The 27,451-nt window shown below is 33.5% G+C and overlaps 1 protein-coding gene across 6 annotated transcripts in view; it reads right to left on the bottom strand.

Annotated features, from left to right (window-relative positions):
• LOC145271101 (uncharacterized) overlaps nucleotides 1-27,451 on the bottom strand; it is a 177,356-nt gene that overhangs the window by 100,745 nt on the left and 49,160 nt on the right. For all 6 annotated transcript variants that reach the window (XR_013865692.1, XM_080126643.1, XM_080126646.1 and 3 more), the window contains exons 2-3: nucleotides 11,065-11,281; nucleotides 2,594-2,662 (exon numbers count right to left, since the gene is read on the bottom strand). Coding sequence is in view for 5 of the 6 variants with exons in the window: in XM_080126643.1 (XP_079982769.1) it covers nucleotides 2,594-2,662; nucleotides 11,065-11,260 (265 nt within the window). In the remaining variant the exon portion in view is untranslated. The remainder of the gene's footprint in view (nucleotides 1-2,593; nucleotides 2,663-11,064; nucleotides 11,282-27,451) is intronic.

Raw genomic sequence — 27,451 nt, forward strand, 5'->3', positions numbered from 1 at the left:
GAAATTTATGGTTGAATATGGTGAAACTTGTGCTCATTTTTGATTGATTGATTGATTGATTTTACGGCATATCAACTCATGTGGTCATTTAATGCCATAGTCTTCGTTTTTCATATACATCAATAGTTATAAGTTTTATGTACGTATCTGGTGTTCATTGTCTATGTTTATATAGTTAGATAAGGTATTTTTTTTTTAATTTTGTTGAGTAACCCTGTTATCTTCAGATATTTGAGAAGAGTAGTTGGGTCTACATGAATATGTCCTTTACAGTTTTTTCTTTATATAGATTCAGTCGATTTGTTTTCAAGTCTTCGCATCTTGTTAATATATGATTGATGGTGTATGGTTCCTGGCAGGGTATGCAGAGTGGGGCTTCTTTTTTTTGAGTAGGTAGGAGTGTGTTTTAGAGGTATGACCTATTCAGAGTCTTGTTATTATAATTTCTTCCTTTCTGGTCATTCTTTTGTTTGGTTTCTATTTTCCTATGGTTTCATTGATTTGGTATAGGTTGTATTTAGTACACGAGTTCCACAACTTATTTTTGGATTAAATACTAATCGATAACTGCATCGAACTGATAACATACTACTTAGTTTGCTGCACTTTATAATAAAGGTCCATACAAAATTTAAGCCAGATCAAGCCAGTAGTTTCCAAGAAATAATAAAACAGATAGATTAAGAAATATAATATCTACATATTAATAGGATAGCGGGTGTTATTTATTTTGCGTGTCACCTTATATCAAAAGCAATTCAGAGTGACTGTCGTTTGTTATGAACTTCCATTTCTTGTAATAAATAATTTTACCAAGAATTCTTCATAATTTTTGGTTTCGATTATAGCTGAAGGAACTCAAGTCTTGTTGCCTACGCACAGTTCCAACATTTCCAAGTACAACCGCTGAGATACAATGCGCGGCTCTTTACAAACAGACTTTTCTTTCTCCAAATTAAGAACATGGTAAGGAAGAAGAAAAAAAACATCACACTGAAGATGGAGTATACCTCTGAAATATATTTGTGATATAAGACTTCTTTCTCAAACTTTACAACATGGAAGAAGAAGAAAAGGAAAAATGAAACAAAACAACACACTGAAGATGGAGTATAATTCCGAAATATATTTGTAATAAATTTCAAACAAGTAAAATATGTTTATTTTCATAATATTACGTTGTAATTTGGCTTTCAAGCACACTTGATGCATATTTTATTTTATTCAAATTAAAACAACGTTTCTATATGGAACTCACATTGTTGACGTTACTCATACAATTAGTTATTAATTTATTTATTACGCATTTTTTTCTGGCCTTCATCAGGTTGTTAACCATGACGTGAGAGACGTCACAGTCGTAACAAAAAGTCACGCGTGGCAGGCGAATGAGGAAATAAATGTCTGTATTCATTTTTGTGGACTGTTATCCTCCTCTTCATATTTGTTATTGTTTCACCATGTTTCGGCCAGCTCATCCTCAGGCCTTCATCAACTGTACTGACATGCAGAAGTTCAAGTGTAATGTGAACAAACATGTTGCTGTTAAACTCCCTACATAGTACCCCTGGAACTTAGGTCCCTAATAGTAGCTCCCTACATCAAAGTGGCAATATGTCTTGTTTGGGGTGAAAATGTAATTTTAAAAAAAAAAAAAGTAAAATATTTTTTCATAATATTACATTGTGATTTGGCTTTCAAGCGCACTTGATGCATATTTTATTTTATTCAAATTAAAACAACGTTTCAATATGAACTCTCATCCTTGACAATATATATTTTTTTTCATAAGTTTTGGTTTCAGTTTCAATTCAAGCTAATGCACCCAAGTCATTTTTTTATTCTTGAAATCACAACTTTATAACATAAAAATCGATAGAACATTAACTCTATAATAATATACATACAAAATCTGCAAGAATATATTTAAGCATACTTTACGACCAGGCTACACCGGGCGTCCCTGCTAGCTAACAAATACTTTTGCAATTTTAACAAAAGAGTTTGGCCAAGATCAAAGTGTAGTATCTGTTCTTCAGATGCTGCACTTCCATTTCTTGTTCTCTTTCGGTGGAGGAGCAGTCCTTCACGACTGAGACAATTTTTTATTTTTGTACCTTTTCTCCACGTTAAAAAACGACCCTGGTGTCTAACTCTGTCCTGTGGGGAGGCATTGTAAATAGGTACAATAATATCAGAGCATCTCCATTTAAGCTAAACATCTGCAGAATGCCAACATCAATATATTACATATGAATGAGTCCCCTGTGGAATTTCTACAGGTCCCGCTAGGTATATATAAAATTATAAACATAAAATAGATTTTAAAATAAATTTGTGCTGCCCAACTCCCCACCCAAGTTGCCCCCTACAAATGACATTACACATGCATTGTATCATTCCGATACCCCACCCCATACCTTTATTAAATTGTCAAAGAGTAATGCCTACTTTGGGACACTTTAATCCACAAGAGTTTCCAAAGCGGTTTAGGAAAAGCCTCTAACAACATCTCTGGAAGGATTGCTCATATTGAAAAAGAAAGTAAAAAGGTCTGCGCATCTCTTTCAAATATTCACAAAATTTTACTCACAATGTTGGCCATCAAACTCCGTGAATGTCCGCCATAACAATTCAACAACCTCTTTCCACCGTAAACAAACTAAAAAAAAAAAAAAAAAAAAAAAAAAAATTCATTAGAAAAGGAAAAAATAAAAAACAAGCCCAGCATGCAACTCACCATGACTAAAGTTTGTGCAAAATTTAAAAGAAAATCCAAGTCATGGTTATTAAGTGTGAACGGACAGCAACCTTTTTCCATCGTAAGCAAACTAGAAAACAAAAACAATTCACTAGAAAAGGAAAAAGTACCCCCACCCCGCCCTCCAGGAGTGTAAAATTTACTTTCACCATGACTAATGTTTATGCAAAATTAAAAATCCAAAGCATGGTTATTAAGTGTGAACGGACAAACGGAAGAGAATTACTAGGTCCAATTCTTCCTTTGTCGGAGGACCAACAATCTGTCTACTGTTCTCTTGTTATTTCCATGTTTCGGCAGATGTAACCCCCAACCTTCTTCAGGTATATTTTGTCGAACTTGAGAATCTGCACAAATTTTTAATTACTTATTCCGGAGGGGGGGGGTTATGTTCTTATTCCATCAGCCATGATTGAGTGAAAAAAAGATAGTTGTAAAAAAAAAAAAATAAATAAATTTTTGTAAAACATTTGTAAAAAAAAAAAAAAAAAAAAAAAAAAAAAATTTGTAAAAAAATAATTTGTAAAAAAATAATTTGTAAAAAAATAATTTGTAAAAAAAAAATATCTTTAAAAAAAAATATCTTTAAAAAAAAAATATCTTTAAAAAAAAAATATCTTTAAAAAAAAAATATCTTTAAAAAAAAAATATCTTTAAAAAAAAAATATCTTTAAAAAAAAAATATCTTTAAAAAAAAAATATCTTTAAAAAAAAATATCTTTAAAAAAAAATATCTTTAAAAAAAAAATATCTTTAAAAAAAAAAATATCTTTAAAAAAAAAATATCTTTAAAAAAAAAATATCTTTAAAAAAAAAATATCTTTAAAAAAAAAATATCTTTAAAAAAAAAATATCTTTAAAAAAAAAATATCTTTAAAAAAAAAATATCTTTAAAAAAAAAATATCTTTAAAAAAAAAATATCTTTAAAAAAAAAATATCTTTAAAAAAAAAATATCTTTAAAAAAAAAATATCTTTAAAAAAAAAATATCTTTAAAAAAAAAATATCTTTAAAAAAAAAATATCTTTAAAAAAAAAATATCTTTAAAAAAAAAATATCTTTAAAAAAAAAATATCTTTAAAAAAAAAATATCTTTAAAAAAAAAATATCTTTAAAAAAAAAATATCTTTAAAAAAAAAATATCTTTAAAAAAAATATCTTTAAAAAAATATTTGTAAAAAAAATATTTGTAAAAAAAATATTTGTAAAAAAAATATCTTTAAAAAATATCTTTAAAAAAATATCTTTAAAAAAAATATCTTTAAAAAAAATATCTTTAAAAAAATATCTTTAAAAATATATCTTTAAAAATATATCTTTAAAAAAAATATCTTAAAAAAAAATATCTTTAAAAAAATATCTTTAAAAAAATATCTTTAAAAAAAATATCTTTAAAAAAAATATCTTTAAAAAAAATATCTTTAAAAAAAATATCTTTAAAAAAAATATCTTTAAAAAAAATATCTTTAAAAAAAATATCTTTAAAAAAAATATCTTTAAAAAAAATATCTTTAAAAAAAATATCTGTAAAAAAAATTTAAAAGTATTAATTTGTAAAAAATTTTATTTAATTTTTTTTAGTAAAAGTTTAACCATTTGTTATGCATTAGTATGTTAAAAATGTTAATACAAACAAAATGGATGCAGTTTAACGTCTTGCTCAGAACAACTTTCCCTTTCTCAATATGCATCTCGGCTTGTGAAAAGTTATTTAAAGTCAAATTCCGACAAGTTTAAGAGGCAAATGTTTCAATTTTATTTTTGCCGCCGTTTTTGTAAATATATCGGCGATATTTTGTTCTGATGCTATGTATTTATAATAATGGATTCCGTTTTTATTTCATTTCTCATGAACTGATATTTAATATCTATATGCTTAGATCTTTGGTGAGTTACCGTGTTCTGTACTAAGACTATGCTGGCTTGATCATCACAATTACTACGGGAGTTTTAGTTAATTCTGGTCCTAAAACAGTCTTTAGAATAGTTTTTATGCATAACGCTTCTCGCGCAGCAGCCAATAAAGTTACTTTGAAACCCACTTGCATCACTTTTTGCTGTTTTTAAATAATCTAAAATGTTTTTTTTATTTCATTTCAAATATTAACTCTTTACGGCATTTAAATTTCCAACCAAGATGGTTGCCGTCTTGTTCATTTTGTTTTCTTGGCTCGGCTGGCCTAATTTTCAATTATCACAATTGGAGAGTCCCATCCCCACAAAGAAACTATTTTTTAGAGAGGGGGGGGGGGGGGTAATTTTCCTTATGTGCTCCCAACCAAAAAAAAATTAAATTATAAACGAGAACAAAAATAGACAAGAGATTTGAATCTTTATCACAAAACTACTCGAGGTAGTTTTGTGAAAAAGGAATGTAACTCTTGTATCCACAATAAAACGATGCAATTTCAGAACAATGTATTTCGATTTTATTTTCAATATTTAAAAAATACTTTGTATTTTTAATAAGATTTAAAAACTAGTTTAATAGTATTTACATTTTATTTTTAATCTTTCAACACAAATTTTTATTGGACATATAGAATACAATTTTCAAGACAGTTTCCATATTTTCAAGGATTTTTCAAGTATTAACTTGAAAAATCCTTGAAATAAAACTTTTTCAAGCAAAAAGTTTTCAAGTCTGTACAAACCCTGTTGTTGAGAAATCCACAGAAGCTACATGTGCAGTTTGTTTCGACACAACATGAAAAAGTCTAACATTAGTGCATCATAAAGCGAAGTCAATCCACCATGCTCCCCAGCATGGCACGTCATCTATAGACGAAGGCAGTTCATGTAGTCTTGTGTGGCAGAGCTGACTGCAGTTTCTTTCGTTGGAACGCAAACTAAATTATTTAATAACTTGCTAAAATTTTATTTTTAAATAAAATAAAATTTGAATACAAAAAAAAGTTCATAAATTTTTTTTTTTTAATTCAAAAAAGAAAAAAAAAATTTTCGAAAACGAAAAAAGAAAAAAAAAATTTTCGAAAACGAAAAAAGAAAAAAAAAATTTTCGAAAACGAAAAAAGAAAAAAAAAATTTTCGAAAACGAAAAAAGAAAAAAAAAATTTTCGAAAACGAAAAAAGAAAAAAAAAATTTTCGAAAACGAAAAAAGAAAAAAAAAATTTTCGAAAACGAAAAAAGAAAAAAAAAATTTTCGAAAACGAAAAAAGAAAAAAAAAATTTTCGAAAACGAAAAAAGAAAAAAAAAATTTTCGAAAACGAAAAAAGAAAAAAAAAATTTTCGAAAACGAAAAAAAAAAATTTTCGAAAACGAAAAAAAAAAATTTTCGAAAACGAAAAAAGAAAAAAAAATTTTCGAAAACGAAAAAAGAAAAAAAAAAATTTTCGAAAAAGAAAAAAAAAAATTTTCAAAAATGAAAAAAAAAATTTTCAAAAATGAAAAAAAAAAATTTTCGAAAACAAAAAAAGAAAAAAAAATTTTTCGAAAACGAAAAAAGAAAAAAAAAAAAAATGTTCATACCCCCTTAAATAATTCCAATATGTATGATGAATACTTTGCAGTACAAATGTGAGAGCTTCATTTACAGATTCAAATTTAATGTCAACATAATAGTTAACAGAAGAAAAAAAATAATTTGTGGCAATCTAATCCAAGTCGCTCATAGAACTAAGTTAATTCACAAGTAGACCAAAGCACTCATGGAAGGAGGGGGATTAAATTTGAATCTGTAAAGGGTGGTTAATATTTTATCCAGATATTTCTAATGACTAAAACTAAGCTCTCACATTTGTACTGCAAAGTATTCATCATACGTATTGGAATTCTTTAAGGGGGTATGAACATTTTTTTTTTTTCTTTTTTCGCTTTAAAATTTTTTTTTTTTTTTTCGAAAATTTTTTTTTTTTCTTTTTCGAAAATTTTTTTTTTTTCTTTTTCGAAAATTTTTTTTTTTTCTTTTTCGAAAATTTTTTTTGCTGTTAGTCACCATGTCAACCGGTTGGAATCCAAACTAAATCATTATTTAACTCATTTTAATCATTTTTTTGTTTTTTAAATAAATAAGATGTGAAAAGAAAAAGAAGAGTTTGATTATCGATTATTGGAAAACAAATTCGTTCGCTGAATAATGTGACCCAACCAGCCACGGTAAGAAAAGATTAACCCAAGAGAGGGCTGCAGATAGCTAAATTGGAGCTATGGTTGAAAATTGCTCCAAGCGAAGGAGGAATTGAAGCCTTTTTATTTTATGGAAAACATCGTATAATCCTGCTAGTCGGAAGAGAAAATGGTAGAGCCACCGAAGTATGTTTCCCTTGTGACGGAAAGCAAAGACGAAAATATGAATCATATTTTGGGAAATAATATTTTTGATGCAGCAGAATTATTAGAGGTAGCTAATTGTTTTGTCTACCAAGATTTTGAACCTGACCGGAGGGAGTCAAGGACAAAGTCCTTGAGTGCGTGAGACGATATTGATGGGAAGTCATTGTCAGTAGAAATTGCCTGATCTGTATGTCGGAGAGAAGTAGCTGACTATTCAATCAAAAAGGACCAAATATATTTCAGAGGTATACTCCATCTTCAGTGTGTTGGTTTTTTTTCCTTTTCTTCCTTGCCATGTTGTAACTGTGCAGAGTTAACATGAGAATAACGTCAAGAATGAGAGTTCAATAGAAACGTTGTTTTAATTTGAATAAAAAAAATATGCATCAAGTGCGTTATTCTCACGTTACCTACGCACAGTTCAAACATTTCAAAATACAACCGCCAGATCTAACGCGCGACTCTGTACAAACAGATTTCTTTCTCCAAATTCAAATTAAAACATTCTCGCGTTAACTATGCACGTTACAACATGGCAAAGAAAAAAAAAAAGGAACAAAACAACATACTGAGGATGGAGTATACCTCTGAAATATATTTATGATAAATTTCAAACAAGTAAAATATTTGTTTATTTTCCTAATATTACGTTGTGATGTGGTTTCAAGCGCACTTGATGCATATTTTATTTTATTCATAAAAAATACTGTTAACTGTCTTCTTGTACAGTTAACCTGAAAAGGACATTATATTAACATTAAATTTTAACAGTAAGAAAAAAAACACATCTGCAGAAAGTTTAGACCAAATAATTTAAAAAAAAAAAAAAAAAAAGACCAACACATTCAGTGAATAGTTGGAGTTTTCAGGTTCGCTCTCATTCCCCCATCCTCCCCTGGTACATTTCGTTATGAGGATTCTATTGAGATTTAAATTTTAGCAGCAAAAAAAAAAAAGTCTGGGGTCAAAAATGGATGGTAACGTTCAACGCTGTTTCAGACTTCATCAGGCAACCCTGAATCACCTGACGCTAAAGAATAAAAGTGATCTCTTCAAAAAAAAAAAAAAAATCACAAAGGTTATAAGTTGCAAGCTCTCTAAAAAGGAAGGATAAAATGGAGAAGTAATATTTCCACCTTTTTGGAAAATCGGTCAAAACGTTACCACGATTTATTAGATTTGCAGCAGGTCTTTTCCATTTTAACATTGGCCATGGAAGATTGTTTTGCCAATTGTCCCATTTCAAATCTAGTTCTTTAGAAACTTGTTTACCTTAGGGACATTACTCTCTGTAACTAACACCACGCTCTATAGCAGGCACATGGGGAAAACTAATGAGCACATATCTAAGGTAATGGCCAAAACTCTAGAGGAAGACCTTCAGTCTGTAGTGGAATAGGGTCAAAAACGTTCAACGCTATAGCTAGAGATATTTTACCTGAGAGCACTTCGTTCAAGCTCCTTGGCTTAACGTTTACAGGAAATATGAGTTGGAATAGATACATCAAGATTATTGCTAAGGCTGCTGCAAAGAAGGTGGGCTCTCTCTATCGTGCTAGAAAGTTACTTACAAAGTATTCTGTATCTCTACAAAGCCACCATTCGCCCATGTATGGAGTACTGCTGTCACATTTGGGCTGGTGCATCTGCTACTAGTCTCTCGCTCCTGGACAGGGTCCAAAAGAGAGTAGCCAACCTAATAGGTGCCGAACTGTCACCTAAACTTCAGCCCCTGTCCCACCGACGTAATGTTGCATCCCTTTGCCTTTTTTACAATTATTTTAATGGTGGATGCTCTGACGAACTACAAGCCCTTGTACCCCCTCAACGAAAATACCCTCGACAAACCCGACAAGCAGTGAAGTCCCACCCCTACACAGTTGAGATCTCTAGATGTAAGAAAGCCTTTTACTCTAATAGCTTCTTCCCCAGAACTGCAGGACTTTGGAATTCTCTTCCAGTTTCCTGCTTCCCCAACTGTACTGACATGCGGAAATTCAAGTGTAATGTGAATAAACATCTTGCTGCTAAAATCCGTACATCGTACCCCTGCAACTTATGTCCTGATAGTAGCCCCCTACATCAAAGTGGCAACGTGCCTTGTTTGGGGTGAAAATGTAATTAAAAAAAGAATAAATAAAGTATTTTACAAAGATCAAATTAATTCAATTAATTCAAATTGAAAAAATAATTGGTGCAAGCTCAAAGTTCAAGCTAATATAACAAGGCCGGTAGCTATTAGTCGAGTGTAATGAATGAATGCATGAATGTAGGATTGACATGAAATTCTTAAAGATAAACTAAAATGACCGAAAAATGGATTGAAATGACTTAAATAAATAAAAAGTAAATGACTTAGAATGACTTTAATGAACTTAAGGATGAATTGAATGACCTTAAGAATGACTTGAATGCTTAAAAAATAACTGGAATCCTTCAAAATCAACTTGAATTATCTAGAGAATGACTTGAATGGCTTTGAGACTAACTGGTTGTAAAGTGGGTGATCATTTTACATTAAATTAATACAGAAAAGTGATCCCCCCACTTTATATCACAAAGTTACAAACATAAGTACAGCTTGTAGTAAGAACATGATACTACACTTTGATCTTGGCCAAAATGCTAAGAAAAGCTTAAAAAGCTAACAGCATCTATTAACAGACTTTTGATCTTAACCAAAAAGGCCAAGCACAAAAGTGTTACAGACAGACCGACGGAGTGACTTATAGAGTCGCTTGCACACGACAAAGAAAAAAAAAAAAAATACAGAAAAATCTTAATCTATGTACCAGTCACTGAACGAAAATTTCATACTCCAAAAGTCAAGTAAATTGATCAGGTAGTTTTGTTTTTACATAGAAAATCAATTTTATAAGTTTTGATGATTTTAATAGTAAATCAGAGCGATTACAAGTTTGATTTTAATCTTTGTAGTTCAAATTGAGTTGTCTCTTTATATATTAAACACTAGCATTTATAACCGTTGCCTGAGTGGACATGAAGTTTGGTTTAGATACAGCTGCTATACTATTCTCCAATACTATTGCTACACTATCCCATTGATTACTGTACACACAATAACCCTTATCCCCGAGTGGCCATTGGGCCTTGATAAGTGGTGAACTCCATGTAAAAAAAAAAAATACTAAGAATATTGAGTACTTTCATAAAAAAAAAAAAAAAATACATGAATCAACACAAGAATGGAGTACTGCTGCCACATCTCGGCAGGAGCTGCTAAAAACAGCCTATCCTGCCTTGTCAGAGTACAAAATAGACTTCGTGGTTTAGTGGGGGATGCCCTTTTCTCTTCCCTGCAACCTCTCTCCCACAGAAGAGACGTTGCGAGCCCGTCATCATTTTATCGTTATTTCCATGACAAGTGCTCATCTGAGCTCCAATCTCTGGTTCCCCCTCGCCAATCTTTCACGAGAAACACCCGTCTAGCTGAATCCACTGTCAATAATTTTCCCCACTCTTTATCTGTGCCTAAATCAAAACATAGATTCCATGAACAAAGTTTCCTTCTTAGAACTGCACGCCAGTAGAACTCTCTTCCGTTCGCCTGTTTCTCACCTGTCTACAACTTGGATGTCTTCAAGTCCAACAAACAAATTCCTGATGAACCTCCCCCTTAAGCAAGACACTTTATCAAATCTCCAATACTAACAATTACTATGATACGATCTCATTGATTACTGTACACACAATAACCCTTATCCCAGAGTGGCTTCCGGGCCTTGATAAGTGGTGACTACCAAAAAAAAAAAAAAAAAAAATATTCATTGCACGTAAAAAAGAGTCTAGTATAAACATATATCCGAACGTTTTTCAAAACCAACACGTTCAGTGAATAATTTTCAGGTTAGCTGCTGCCCTTCCGCCATCCCTTCAGTACATATTGTTACGAAAATTTTTTGAAATCATCACAGAAGTCACACTGGTGGCTGGTTCCCACCTGAAACCCTATATTGACAAGATGGACAGGCCAACATCGCAACTTACCTTTTTCAACAGTCAGGAGATCCGTCATGGATAGATATTCAAAAATTTTCAGCAGGCAATCCGTGTTGAGGTGAGGAAGATCACTGGTGTCCGTATAAACAAATTTCTTTTTCTTTCGGACAACAGCACGGCGAGTCTTTTGGTTGCCTTTTGATTTGGCTGCTAGAGATTGCACGTTATCACTTTTAGCGCTCATCGTGAGTTTCTGACTCGCAATCTAAAAAATACAAAATTAGAGAAAATAAAATTTAGGAGGGGGACATTTTGTAAACTGACAGGGTTGGGGGAGGGTCCTGTTTTAATTAATCGAATAGTGTGTGTACGTTATTTTGTGTGTCATGTTTACATCTTTACAAGGGGTGTGCAATAAGTAATGCCCCTGACCCACTTCCAGTTGTCTGATCTAGCTGAAATTTTGCATGTGCGATGATTTATATCTCTACAGGTTATGTGGCAAATTACAGCTCTGAACTAATTGTGGTTTCTGTTTTACAGGTGTTTGAAGTGAGTCAGGTGTGAAATGGAGCCTGTTGAATGTCGAGCAGTGATCCGGTTTTTGTATTTGAAAGGACGCACACCACAGGAGACTTTTGATGAAATGAAAGAAACTTATGGTGATAATGCCCCATCATATGACCTTGTAAAACGCTGGCATTGTGAATTCAAACATGGCCGGAAGTCTGTGGAAACCTGGTCGCCCCCCCCCCCTTCTGCCATTGATGAGGCATCTGTCCGTCAAGTTGAGGCTGCCATTTTGGAAGATTGGCGCATTACTATTCGCCAAATAGCCCAAGATGTCAAGACTAATACAGGGTCTGTGGAAGCTATAATCCATGGACATTTGCATATGCATAAGGTGTTTACCAGATGGATTCCCAGGTTGCTCACACCATTTCAGAACAGAACGCGTTGAGTGCTCGAGGATGAATTTGGAGATGTGCCAAGAAGATGAGTCAAAGTTTTTCAAAAGACTGATTACACAGGATGAAACCTGGGTCCATCACTATGATCCAGAGACCAAAGCCCAGTCAATGCAGTGGAAGCACTTGGACTCACTACCTCCAAAGAAGGCAAGGGTGCAGCCCTCCCCTGGCAAGGTCATGCTCAGTCTTCTGGGACCAGGACGGAGTAGTGATGACAGATGTCCTGGCAAAGGGTACCACAATTACAGGAGCTTATTATGCTTCACTTTTGAGGAAATTAAGGGAAGCTATCAAAATCAAGAGGCGGGACAAGATCAGCAAAGGTACCCTCCTCTTGCAGGACAATGCTCCGGGCCACAACTCGCATGTCGCCAGATCAGAAGCATGGGCATGTAGTTATGAAATCCTCCCCATCCTCCCTACTCTCCTAACCTTGCACCCTCTGACTTTCACCTCTTCCCAGCCATGAAGTTGTTTTTGAAAGGAAAGCGTTTCCCAGATGATGCAACCTTGATTTCCAAAGTCACGTCGTGGTTGGAGGACCAACCTGGGGTGTTCTACAAAAACGGTCTCCAGAGCTGCATCAAACGATGGGAGAAATGCATAACTCTGGGTGATTCCTATGTAGAGAAAGACTAGTAACTGTGCCAAGTTTCGTTGCTCTACTGCTTTGGGAAGTGGGTCAGGGGCATTACTTATTGCACGCCCTTCGGATTATATCAACAATTTCCATCTGTGCTTGTTCATAATATAATGATATATAAACATTCTAATTTCTTCGGATATTTTTCCAAACAGCCTTTGTTAAAGATTATATTGTTCTATTAAACTTTCCTTGTTTAAATAATTTAACTTTGTTCTTTAAAAAAAAGAAAAAAAAAAAAAATTGAAAAGATATTTTTCATTCAATAAAGAGTTTTGGAAGATTGTTGGTGAAAGAAATACAATCGCCAAAATATAAGCGTTTTATTATTTCTAGCCGCCACTTTGAAAAAAAAAAAAAAAATCACTTGCAAATGTGACTGTTTCACTCGCAATGTAAAGTCCTGACTAATAAATACTTTTGCGGCATTCCGCCATACTACAAATAATAATTCGTCTAAGAATGTGATAAATTTTTTTCAGTTAAAATATCTGTTGGAAGATGTTTCGTCGGGAACACCAAATCATTTAACACCGTCTAGGAAACAGGGGAGGTAATTCAAAAATGAAATGTCTCGGGGGAGGGTGGGGGGATACCGGAATGCCAATAAACTTCATGACAAACATGGCTCCGATAGCTAACACAGAGCAAAAAAAAAAAAAAATTTCACTCAACAGCACTATTTAGTGTGGATCACTTTCATAGCAAGAAGTCGTTTGTCTGGATAAATATCATATCCAAAAAAAACGTAAATTGATAAAAATCTGTTGGAAGATGTTTCGTCGGGGGACACCAAATCATCTAACACCGTCTATAAAACAGGGGAGGGTAATGCAACAATGAAAAAATAAAAATTTGTAGGTATTACAATATAAATTTAATAAGTATGAGTTCTCTATCTTTGTGTTACAATTTTTTTTTTTTTTTTTTTTTTTAATTATGAACATTGATTGGTTAAAAATTGCTTTTTAGAAACAAACATTTCTACAGAAAAGTAGCATTCTTATGCCAAACTAATTATACTAATAATACAAATACTACTAATATAATAATAATAATAATAATAAATATGTTAGTAATACTAATAATTTGTCAAAGAATGTGATCAATTTCTTCAGTTAAAATATTTGTTGGAAGATGTTTCGTCGAGAACACCAAATCATCTAACACTATCTAGAAAACAGGGGAGGTAATGGAACAATGAAATGTCTCGGGGGGGGGGGATATCGGAATGCCAATAAACTTCATGACAAACATGGCTCCGTTAGCTGACACCGAGAAAAAAAAAATATATATATATATATATTTCACTCGACAGCACTATTTAGTGCGGATCACTTTCAAAGCAAGAAGTCGTTTGTCTGGGTAAATATCATATCCAAAAAACACGTAAATTGATAAATAGTTTTGTTTTTATAAAGAAAAACATTTCTAAGCAAAAAAAAAATGTGAAACATTCTTGGAAATAAAACGTTTTTCACAGACAAAGGTATGATACTTCCCGCTTCTCTTCATAAAGTACTTATATACGGCATAATCATGTTGACACACCAGTTCCCGCTGGATCACCGAAGTTAAGCAACGTTGAACCTGGCCAGTTCTAAATGGGTGACCATTTGGGACTACCAAGTGCTGTATGTGCTCTTCGCTTATCTTGGCATTGTTTCCAGTTGCCCCTGAACTCAAACAGTGCCGATTCAGGAGAGGTGTGGTTAAGGATTGCGCAACCCTTGCTTCACAATTACACGCGCAGCTGCCCCTACAGGGTGTATCCTTTGTCTATCGAGACTGAACGGAGGCATCGATTTAAAGTAATGCATGGCAAAATAAACAGAAAAAAAAAGATTGAGACCAATACGTTTTCATAGCGACTGGAAAATTCACAAATTTGATTTCGATATTGCATTATCGTGATATGAGATTATCCATTTTCATGTTATTTTCATGTCATTTCATATATGAGAATGCTATATTTCGATTATGCCAGCATGTTTTTCATTATTAAACAATGCGGATAGTATTATCTTTTAGTAATCAAATTTTAAATATAAAATATGTTTTTATTTAGTTTTGTGATATATTTTAATGCATATGGTTTGCGGCGAACAAACTTCTTATAATAATAATAATAATAATTAGTCTAAGAATGTGATGAATTTCTTCAGTTAAAATATCTGTTGGGAGATGTTTCGTCAGGAACGCCAAATCATCTATCACCGTCTGTATCATGCATGTATTCGTGACGAAAGGAGAATATCATATTCCAAAAATCACATAGTTTTGTTTTTATAAAGAAAAACATTTCTAAGCAATAAATGAAAATTTGTAGGCATTACAATATAAATTTAATAAGTATGAATTATTGTTGAGTTATCTACCTTCGTTTCATGTTTTTTGGGGTTTTTTTTTTTTTTTAAATGGTGACCATTGATTGGGTCAATATTGCTTTTTTATAAATAAAGCAACTTTTTTTTTTACAGAAAAGTATCATTCTTATACTAAACAACTTATAATAATAACACAAATACTAATGGTACTACTACTAATAAGCATAATATAAATAATACTACTACTAATAATAATAATGATAAGGATGTTAATACTGCTAATAATTCATCTACGAATGTAAGAAATTTCTTCAGTTAAAATATCTGTTGGAAGATATTTCTGTCAGGGACACCAAATCACCTATCACCATCTAGAAAACAGGGGAGGTAATGCAACAATGTAGGCATTACAAATATAAATTTAATAATTATTAGTTATTGAGTTATCTACCTTGGTTTCATAATTTTTTTTTTATAAAATGGTGAACATTGATTGGTTCAAACTTGCTTTTTTAAAAAGTAAATATTTTTTTTACAGAAAAGTATCATTATCATGCTAAACGACTTATAATAATACAAATACTAATGCTACTACTACTATTGCTGCGATAAATTTCTTCAGTAAAAATATCTGTTGGAAAATATTTCGTCGGGCACACCAAATCATCTATTCTTATGCCAAACTAATTATACTACTACTAATAATAATAATAATATGTTAATAATAATAATAATGTTAGTAATACTAATAATTTGTCAAAGAATGTGATCAATTTCTTCAGTTAGAATATCTGTTGGAAGATATTTCGTCAGGGACACCAAATCATCTAACACCGTCTAGAAAACAGGGGAGGTAATGCAAGAAGTGCCTCAGAAAATGCCAGAATGCCAATAAACTTTATAACAAACATGGCTCCGATAGCTGATACTGGTCCCCCCCCCCCATTTTATTTTTATACGACAGCAATACTTAGTGCGGATTGAGATGGACCGTTGTTTTGTCTTTAACGGTATTCACGTTTCAACCAATGTCACCTTGATATTTGGCGCATGTACATTGACAAATAGTTTTATTTTTACCAAGAAAACCATTCCTAAGCAATTAATAAAAATTTGTAGGTATTACAATATAAATTTAATAAGTATGAGTTGTCTATCTTTGTCTTATAATTTTTTTTTTTTTTTTTTTTTTAATTACGAACATTGATTGGTTAAAAATTGCTTTTTTTTTTTAGAAACAAACATTTCTACAGAAAAGTAGCATTCTTATGCCAAACTAATTATACTAATAATACAAATACTACTACTAATATAATAATAATAATAATAATAATAATAATAATAATAGTAAAACTAATAATTTGTCAAAGAATGTGATCAATTTCTTCAGTAAAAATATCTGTTGGAAGATATTTCGTCAGGTACACCAAATTATGTAACACCGTCTAGAAAACAGGGGAGGTAATGCAACAATTAATTGTAACTTCTAACACTAAAAAAAAAAAAAAAAATTAATTTTCACAGGAACATAAGGAAAAGAGCAAACAAAATTTGTATTAATGAAATCGACATAACTTTTTTTTTTTTTTTTTTTTTTTTACAAAGGCATCACCACATAATCAAGGCCCAAAGGCCACTCAAGGATAAGGGTTAAAGAGTGTACAGTAGAAGTTGGTCAATATATGGTCGAATAAAAAAAAATGGGGGGGGGGGCAGTATCAGCTATCGGAGCCATGTTTGTTAAAAAGTTTATTGGCATTCCGGCATTTTCTGAGGCACTTCTTGCATTACCTCCCCTGTTTTCTAGACGGTGTTAGATGATTTGGTGTCCCTGACGAAATATCTTCCAACAGATATTCTAACTGAAGAAATTGATCACATTCTTTGACGAATTATTAGTATTACTAACATGCTTATTATTATTATTATTTTTATTATTATTATATTAGTAGTATTTGTATTATTAGTATAATTAGTTTGGCATAAGAATGTTACTTTTCTGTAAAAATGTTTGTTTCTAAAAAGCAATTTTTAACCAATCAATGTTCATCATTTAAAAAAAAAAAAAAAAGACAAACATAGACAACTCATACTTATTAAATTTATATTGTACCTATTTTCAATGCCTCCCCCACGGGGCAGAGTTAGACACCAGGGTCGTTTTTAAAGGTGGAGAAAAGGTACAAAAATAAAAAAATTGTCTGTCGTAAAGGACTGCTCCTTCACCGAAAGAGAACAAGAAATGGAAGTGCAGCATTTGAAGAACAGATACTACACTTTGATCTTGGCCAAAAGGCCAAGTACAATTTATATTGTAATACCTACAAATTTTTATTAATTGCTTAGGAATGGTTTTCTTGGTAAAAATAAAACTATTTGTAAATGTACATGCGCCAAATACTTTCACACAAAAAAATAAAATAATTGAAAAAATATTTCTACTTTTTTTACAGTTAGATTTTTAACGTAATCTTTATATGTAAGATTCTAATATTTCCATTGCACGCGTGAATGTATAATCATCAACGTAAGATAATTTTCATATGATCTCGGAAAGTAAAGTAAAAAAAAAAAATTAAATTGAAAAACAGGAACATTCATTTAATCATCTTGCAAAAATTTAATGTTGTATAATTATTTGGTTTAATTTTAAAGTTTTAAGCCTTTATCGAGGCTTGACCATGGCTTTAAAGAGACCATTTTTTCGCGTTCTAAGTAAAATATCATTTTTTAAACCTTTTTTGCAACAAAATAAAAATTAATTTTACTTTCCTTTTAAATTAGATGGCTTTGCTAGCATATATCCATAGTGCTCGTTTGAGCTCCAATCTATGCCCCCCCCTCACCAAACTTTCGCGAAAAACACTTGTCTAGCCAAAACCACTATCAATAATTTCCCACACATTTTTTTCTTTTTTTATTACATTTTCACCCCAAACAAGGCACATTGCCACTTTGGTGTAGGGGGATACTATCAGGGGCAACAACTACTGGGGTACTATGTAGGGATTTGGGCAGCAAGATGTCGGTTCACGTTGCACTAGAGTTGGGGAAGCAGGGACCTGGAATGGAATTCTAAAGTCTAGCGGTTCTGGGGAAGAAACTACTGGAGTAGAAAGATCTTTTACATCTAGGGATCTCTACAGTGTGGGGGTGGAATTTTGCAGCCTGTCGGGTCTGTCGAGGGTGTTCACGTCGTGGGGGCACAAGTGCTTGCAGTTCGTTAAAGCATTCACCATTAAAATACTTGTAAAACAAGCAGAGGGATGCAACATTTCGTCGATGGGACAGAGGCTGAAGCTTAGATGCCAGTTCAGGGCCTATCAGGTTTGCGCCTCTCTTTTGAACCTTGTCAAGGAGCGAGAGACTAGTAGCAGATGCACCAGCCTAAATGTGACAGCAATACTTCATACATGGGCGAATGGTTGCCTTATAGAGGTACAAAATACTTTCGGGTGTTAGTAGTTTTCTAGCACGGTAGAGAGAGCCCACCTTGTAGTACTTACCAACAAAACAAACGCCCACGTGTTTGTGCCTTGTGTAGGCATGCGCGACAACAAAACTTGGGTTTTTATAAGCGGAAGTCTCGAGGTTGTCAGGAATCTACAGGCGCATGCGCAAGAGAAGGGATTGAGAGAGTGGTATAAAAGGCAGGTCGAGTGAGAAGGTTGTTGTTGTCATTGGACGTTACAGTGACGCGTGCGTTAGCAGTTGATTAAGAAGCTGTTTTTTTTTTTTGTGTCAAGTCGTGCACCTCGGTGAAGGTCATATAAGTCGTGCACCTCGGTGAAGGTGAAGGTCATAAGATATTTTGGCTATTTCGTTTTGTCTCTTTTCCTGGACAACTATGGCTAGGGCAAAGTTTGATTTAAAACTGATACCCGAATTCGGATCCACTTCTGTTGTCGACTGGGTCGAAAGGGTTGAGCTGACCTGCAACCTCTGTGAAGTAAAGGGGGTGCATACCATGATTCCCCTGAGATTGGCTGGAGGCGCCCTAAGTGTATAGCAGCAACTTAGTGCCGTGGAGAAGGCTGATGTTACCTGTATAAAAAATGCTTTATACAAGGCATTTGGCATGGATCCCTGCACGGCCTACGAAACATTTGCCTCTAGGAAGCTCATGCCAGGATAAACTGTGGACGTCTTCTTCGCGGAGCTGAAGAAACTTGCAGTTCTATTTGGCAATGGAGTGTCAGAGCAGACACTGGCGTATGCGTTTGTGGCCGGCCTTCCCACCCATGTTAAGCAACTGTTGAGGGCTTCCACCAGCGTATCTGTAACGCCCATGGAACATGGCGAGGGTGTTCACGTTGTGGGGGCACAAGTGCTTGCAGTTCGTTAGAGCATTCACCATTAAAATACTTGTAGAACAGGCAGAGGGATGCAACGTTTCGTCGATGGGACAGAGGCTGAAGCTTAGATGCCAGTTCAGGGCCTATCAGATTTGCAACTCTCTTCTAAACCTTGTCAAGGAGCGAGAGACTAGTAGCCAATGCACCAGCCCAAATATGACAGCAATACTCCATACATGGGCGAATGGTTGCCTTATAGAGGTACAAAATACTTTCGGGTGTTAGTAGTTTTCTAGCACGGTAGAGAGAGCCCACCTTTCTTGCAGCAGCCCTGGCAATGCCTTCAATGTAATTGTTCCAACTCATGTTTCCTGTGAACGTTAGGCCAAGGAGTTTGAAAGATGTACTCTCAGATAAAGAGTCGTTGGCCATTGTTATAGGTGGTAGAGAAGGTTTCTTGTAATTATTGAAGGAAACCAGTTTAGTCTTGGCAGCATTGAATGTGACCATCCATTTTTGTCCCCATTCCACTACTGATTGGCGGTCATCCTCTAGTGTTTCTGCTATTTCTTTATCTGTGCCTAAACCTAAACGTAAATTCCATGAACAAAACTTCTTTCTAAGAACTGCACACCTATGGAACTCTCTTCTAATTGTCTCCTTTCCAGCTGATTGTCTTCAAGTCCAATGTAAACAAGTTCTTGATGAACCGTCCCCCTAAGTAATCCAATTCACAAAATTCCCACTACTGATGTTTACTACACTATAATCGCATTGACTAATGTATAACCATTAACCCTTATCCTTGAGTGGACTCCAGGCCTTGATAAGTGGTGATTCCTGTGTAAAACAAAAAATTAAAAAAATAAAAATAAAAAACCTGCAGAAAACTGCCGCTTATGGTTTGCAAAGACCCGTAAAGGCGTAACGGATAAAGTGCTAAAGTAAAATTACTTTTAACTGACAGTCTTATGAAGGTTGAAATTTGCTTGGTTTTTCAGCTTATTTTATGCCGAAGCCAGTAATTCTGGGAAAAGTTTTTATGCTTCAAATTCTTTATATCTTCAAATACTTATTCATAGTGTTTGGTTTGATTGTTTTGTAGAGGAAATTTATTGGGGTTTTTTTTTGGGGGGGGGGGTTACTTTGCAGGACATGATTGAGTTTTGTAAAGGGTTCCACATTGCAAGTGAAACAGTCGCATTTGCAAGTGATTTTTCAAAATGGCGACTATAAATAATGAAACGCTTATCTTTTGGCGATTGTATTTCTTCCACCGACAATCTTCCAAAGTTCACTACTGAGTGAAAAATATCTTTTCAACTTTTTTTTTGTTTTTTAATAAAACGAAACAAAGTTAAATTATTTAAACAATAAAAGTTTAATAAAACGATATACTCTTTTTTTTTTTTTAACGAAGGCTGTTTAAAAATATCTGAAGAAATAAGAATGTTTATACCTTCAAGTATCAACATAAAATTTAACAACACACACAGAGAAAAATCTTAATGATGTACATACTCGTTACAGAACGAAGATGTCATATTCTAAAAATCATGTGGGTTTTTTGTTTTTTTTTTTACATGTTTTTTTTACATGGGGGGGTCACCACTTATCAAGGCCCAAAGGCCACTCAAGGATAAGAGTTACTAGGTATTAGCGTAGTAAACATTAGTAGGAATTTTGTAACTTGGATTACTTAGGGGGACGGTTCAATAAGAACTTGTTTACATTGGACTTGAAGACAATCATATTGTAGTCAGCTGGAAAACAGGAAAACGGAATAGAGTTCCACAGGCGAGAAGTTCTAAGAAAGAAGCCCTGTTCATAGAATCTACGTTTAGGGGTAGGCATAGATAACGAGTGTGGGTAATTGTTGATAGTGGTTCTGGCTTCAAAATGGCGACTATAAATAATGAAACGCTTATCTTCTGGCGATTGCATTTCTTTCACTGACAATCTTCCAAGGCTCACTACTGATTGGAAAATATCTTTTCAACTTTTTTTGTTTATAAAACAAACAAAGTTCAATTATTTAAATAATAAAAGTTTAAAAAGAACAATATACTTTTTTTTTTTTTTAACGAAGGCTGTTTAAAAAAATATTTGAAGAAATTAGAATGTTTATACGTTCAAGTATTAACATAAAATTTGTTGTATATTTAGAATTACACTTATTTAAAAAAAATACAGAAAAATCTTTAATGATGTACATACTCGTCATGAAACGAAGATGTCATATTCCAAAAATCACATTGGCTAGTCACTTTTCTATTTGGCTAGTAAAAAAAAATATTTAGTTGTCAAGGGTCAATTTTTTTTTTTTTTACAAGGCCCGAAGGCCACTCAGGGATAAGGGTTATTGCGTGTACAGTAATCAATGAGATAGTATTGTAGTAATCATTAGTATTGGGGGTTTTGATAGAGTGTCTTAAGGGGGCGGTTTGTCAAGAGTTTGTTTATGTTGGACTTGAAGACGTCCAAGTTGTAGTCAGGTGGGAAACAGGCAAGCGGCAGAGAGTTCCACTGGCGTGCAGTTCTAAGAAACTTTACTCATGGAATCTATGTTTGGATTTAGGCACAGATAAAGAGTGGGGAAAATTATTGACAGTGGTTTCAGCTAGACGGGTGTTTTTCGTGAAAGATTGGCGAGGGAGGGATGAGGGATTGGAGCTCAGACGAGCACCTGCCATGGAAATAACGATAAAACAAAGACAGGCTCGCAACGTCTCGCAACGTCTCTTCTGTGGGAGAGAGGTTGCAGGGTAGAGAAAAGGGCATCCCCCACTAAACCACGGTCTATTTTGTACTCTGTCAAGGCAGGATAGGTTGTTTTTAGCAGCTCCTGCCCAGATGTGGCAGTAGTACTCCGTCCTTGGATGTACTTGGCTTTTATACAGATAAAGAATTGCATTAGTAGTGAGATATCTTCTGGAGCGGTAGAAGGATCCAACCATTTTCTCAGCGTCCCTGGAAACAGATTTGATGTACGTGTTCCATTTTAAAAAAATAAATTTGTCCATGGAGCCCTGATAACAATGTTTGGTGCACGTAAATTGACAGTTTTATTTTTTATACAGAAACTCATTTCTAAGCAATAAGGGTTATTCTGACACTCTGCACTTCTTTGTTTACCTCGGATTCATCAAGCAAAAATTTCCTGACAAGTACGAGGCGCCTTCAATAAGTTTCCAGACATTTTTGTACATGCATTTAAAATTGTCGTAGACTCTTAAAAATTCAGTATGTTATTGCTATACATCTTATGAGATGACTGACCAATTTTTATGATTTCAGGTTCGAATGAACAGATACAGTAGGAATTGGAATACACTCTACTAAAGCTTGATTGTTACAGTTGGTGAATTTCAAAAATGCAATCTGGACGTGAGGACAATTTATGCAATAAAATTCTGTTTTAAACTTAGAAAAATTACACAGAAACATATAGAATGCTTCAGCCTGCTTTTGGACCATCTTGCATGAATCGAGCATTAGTTTTTGAGTGGCATAAGAGATTCAAGGAAAGCAAAGAGTCTGTAAAGAATAATGAGGGGTGTAGGAGGAGTAAGAAAGTAAGAACTACAGAGTTGATTATCCATGAAATTCTTTATTTAGACCATCGTGTGTCTATAGACACAATAAGTGCAGTTTTATATCAGTGTGCAAATTGTACACAATTATTCACAAGGAACTGAAGATGCGGAAGATTTGCACGAAGTATGGACCAAGGATGCTCAAACAAGATCAGAATGAAAGACGTCATGACAGAAGGGAGATGGTCGAGCTGATCAATTCCCACAGTTCGTGATCTGGTGACCTGTGATGAAAACTGGATCTACTGCTATGACCCAGAGACCAAGCATGCTGGCTTTTCCAGACCCAAGAAGGCCACCTAGAAAGTCTTGTGATGATCCACACAAATCTTATAATACTAATGGCTACAATTGTAAAAATAGTTTTATTTTTCTTTCATTTTGAGCTCCTTTTTTCTCCGTTTGTTTTTGTTTTCTGCAATTAATAAACCAGTTTACAAGTAAAAAATGATTTGTTTTAGTTTTTAATTACCAACACAGTAGCGAATTTATTTTTTTTTCCTCTCCCATTTGTTATACTGGTATTTGAGCGGAGAATCTAACATTTCTTTTCATTTTGAGAATTTGTTTTAGTTTTTAATTACTAAGACAGCGGAGAATTTAACTTTTTTTTTCTCTCCCAAAAAGTAAAACAAATTGTACAATGGGGAAAGGAGTGGCTGGTTACTTTTAATGCATCTAAAACCAAGCTTCTATCTTTACATCATCAACGTTCTGATCCCCATCTGGCACCAATTAAAATGAATGGCTCTCGTCTTGGGGAGGCTTCAAGTTTTGACAGGCTTCTGGGCTTGACCTTTACTCCTGATCTTAAATAGAATACGTACATTAAATCTGTTGCCAAGGCCGCTGGAAAAATGGTCGGATCCTTCTATCGATCCAGTAGATATATCACTGCTGATGCAATTCTCTATCTATATAAGAGCCAGATACGTCCAAGGATGGAATACTGTTGCCACATATGGACAGGAGCTGCTAGAAAAGACTTGTCCTGCCTTGATAGGGTTCAAAATAGACTTCGTGGCCTGGTGGGAGATGTCCTTTTCTCTTCCCTGCAACCTCTATCTCACAGAAGAGATGTTGCAAGTTTGTCTCTGCTTTATCTTTATTTTCATGGAAAGTGTTCGACTGAGCTTCAATCTATGGTTCCCCCTCGCCAGACTTTCACAAGAAACACTAGACTAGCTGAAAACATTATCAATAATTTTCCCCACTCTTTATCTGTGCCTAAACCTAAACATAGATTCCATGATCAAAGCTTCTTTCTTAGAACTGCACGCCTGTGGAATTGTCTTCCGTTTTCCTGCTTTCAAGCTGTCTATAATATGGTTGTCTTAAAGTCCAACGTGAACAAGTTTCTGATGAGCCGTTTCACTTAAGTTAACAAGTTTACCGAACTTCCATTACTATATTGTCCTTTTGACTACTCTACACTCTTTAACCCTTATCCTTGAGTGGCCTATCGGCCTTGATAAGTGGTGACCCCTATGTAAAAAAAAAAAAAAGTTGAGGAATTTTTTTTTTCTTTTCCCAAAGAAATACATAAATGTTTAATTTAATTCTAGTTTATCGAATAATTTTTTTTTTTTAAATATCTAAGGAAAAAAAAAAATAAAACATTGAATGAAATAGAAAAAAATTGTCGTCAGTGTTCAATACTTACTGGACAATATAAGCAGAACATAGGCTTCCAATTAAAAAAAAGGGTTTTACACTTTGGACTTTACAGGTAAATTTCAAAAAAACACTTTTTGTTTTAATTTACAATATATTTATTGATCTTTTATCTCCAATTTGTGACATAAAACTTTGGTGAGTAAATTATTAAAATTTTAATAGACATTTCGAATTGGGGTGGAGGGGGGGGGGTGAATTTGAAAAAAAAAAAAAACACGTTTGTCTAAAATGTTATATTCGGTTTATTAGAAAGAGCATAAAATTTCACATTGACCCTGAAAATATAAAAATTTAACCAATGGAAAAATTTTGATAGATTTTTAAAGTTTAAAAATTGAAAAAAAATTAACTCGTAAAATTCAATTGATTTCATTACGTAAAAAAAAAATGGCTGCATGAAGATGCGCCGGCATTTTGTAAACACTTTTTTTTTTTTTAAATAAAAAATAATATTTCTATTATTTTTTAAACAACTTTAATAGTTTATTTTGGAAGTATATTCCATAAAGAAAATAAATAACCCACTTTTAAAAGAGAAATTACAAGTTTTTTTATATTTTATTCGCAGTTTCGTGTTAGGGGTGTCAAAAATTCTGATACACCCACTAATTTTATTCAATTTTTTTTTTTAAGAAACTGTTTAAACTAGGCACCGCCAAAACTGGGGGGGGGGGGCAGGTAAGTACTTTTTGACGGACCGCCTTTTTAAAAATCTACCAAAAATCAGGTAATTATCCAATCAATACGAAATTTTCAGCGATTATTAAGAGAAGAATTAACTTTATAACTGTGTACTTATTTTTCATAAACGATATTTATATATATATTTTTTTTTGCTTATAAAACCCCCCCCTTGTTTTGAAGTGGGAACAAATATACTTAAAATAATCATCTGAAACTAAACAAAACATATTCCGTTGTTGTAAGGGACAGGATTATAGATTTAAAAAAAAAACAAAAAAAACACTTGTTTACATACCTTATTTTGACGTCTGAATATCAGAACTTTGTGTTTAATTATTCTGCTTTTGACTTTTGGAGTGTGAAATTCGGTGAATATGTTAAGTAAAATAATTAATTTAAGCTAAGCAAAAAAAAAAAAAAATCTTTTAAATATTTATACGAAAAAAGCCATTTTAAAATCTTTGATAAATAAATTAATAAATTTTTTTTAGCGAGCCGAATAATGCATGACCATTATTAAACGGAATTCTTTGAAGAATCGATACAAAAAAAAAAAAAAAATCAATAAATATTGTGCCCTTTGTGTTAAAAAATATCATCAGTTTTTCGATCCCATTTGATAACGTTTGCCGCCTTTCGACTACGGTGGACCATACGCACTGAAATAATTTTATGGTATCTCCGTGACTGCCAAAACCGGTGCAAGCGTGAATCAGTACAATTTATGTTGGTCAACACTCACATAGAAACGAGACGTTTCTCTTTTCATTGCGAGACAAAATTATGGATGGTAAATAAAAATTTATTATTTTTATTATTACACGTGTTTATTTTTATTTTACTGAAACTATAGCGGACATTTGTTCGTCCGTCTGCCATAAACGAAACTTTATAGTGAAAAATTAATTTTAAACTAGAAACAGTACTTCTTTTTATACTGCGAAAAATACGCACCGTAAAAAAATGGTTAAACCTTAGGTGAAAGTGCAGAATAGTTGAACACCCCCCCCCCATGTTAAGAATGGCATTCTAAATAAAGTTATTATTTTAGTATGGCCCGTACACTTGCAGTGTCAAAATTACACAAAAGGAAGCTTAGAATAAATTCTTGTCAAATTGCCGATGTTATCCAACGGAACATTTGTTTTTCTAAAGTTGATTTAAATTGGTTTTCGGGTGTGTTATGACTGAATATCACACTTAAAATTGTGAATCATGCGTGAATCTCTTGAAAAACCTGTCAGAAAGAAGCCCCCCCCCATTTTGGGGAGCCTGAGCCCCCCACACGCGTACACATTAAAAAGCAAACTCATCAAAATGGTCACCCATCTGGTACTGGCTAGCCGCAGTGTTGCTTATGTAGTTTAGTTTAATTTTTATTCTGCTTTGAATTCCCCCCACCCCCCATTTGGGGGAGCCTGACCCCCCACACACATACACATTAAAAACCAAACTCATCAAAATGGTCACCCATCTGGTACTGGCCAGCCTCGGGGTGGCTTATGTAGTTTAGTTTAATTTTTATTCTGCTTTGAATTCCCCCCCCCCATTTGGGGGAGCCTGACCCCCCACCACACATACACATTAAAAACCGAACTCATCAAAATGGTCACCCAACTGATACTGGCAAGCCTCAGGGTTGCTTATGTAGTTTAGTTTTTATTCTGTTTTAAATCCCCACCCCCCATTTTGGGGAGCCTGAGCCCCCCACACGTGTACACATTAAAAAGCAAACTCATCAAAATGGTCACCCATCTGGTACTGGCCAGCCTCGGGGTGGCTTATGTAGTCAAAAAACCCTACAGTTCTTCCTCGTTCAATGAAAGAAATCTTTCTAGACTGGGTCAATTTTAATTTTTATTTTGCTTTATCCCCCCCCCATAACCCCCACACATACACATTAAAAACCAAGCTCATCAAAATGGTCACCCATCTGGTACTGGCCAGCCTCAGCGTTAATAATACATTGAAATTTTCGTCACTGAAAAATAAGTTTTTTTTTGGCCTGTTTGGTCTTCCATAGTTTGCTTTTTATTAAACACAAACGTAAATATTCTCGATCTATTGATGCGAAGTAACTGGTTGCCTATATGAATAAGTGGAATTATTTGAAATCCAGGTACTTATAATATTTTTGCATATATTCATAGAAAATCACCCTAAATCTTAGTTAGACTAAAAATAAACAACTTAATTCTTTCAAAAACCTTTTTTTAAAAATATTTATATATGCTTTTTGTGC

Source organism: Euprymna scolopes, chromosome 46, assembly GCF_053919585.1.
Source record: "Euprymna scolopes isolate OS-2025 chromosome 46, ASM5391958v1, whole genome shotgun sequence".
Taxonomy (NCBI): Eukaryota; Metazoa; Mollusca; class Cephalopoda; order Sepiida; family Sepiolidae; genus Euprymna; species Euprymna scolopes.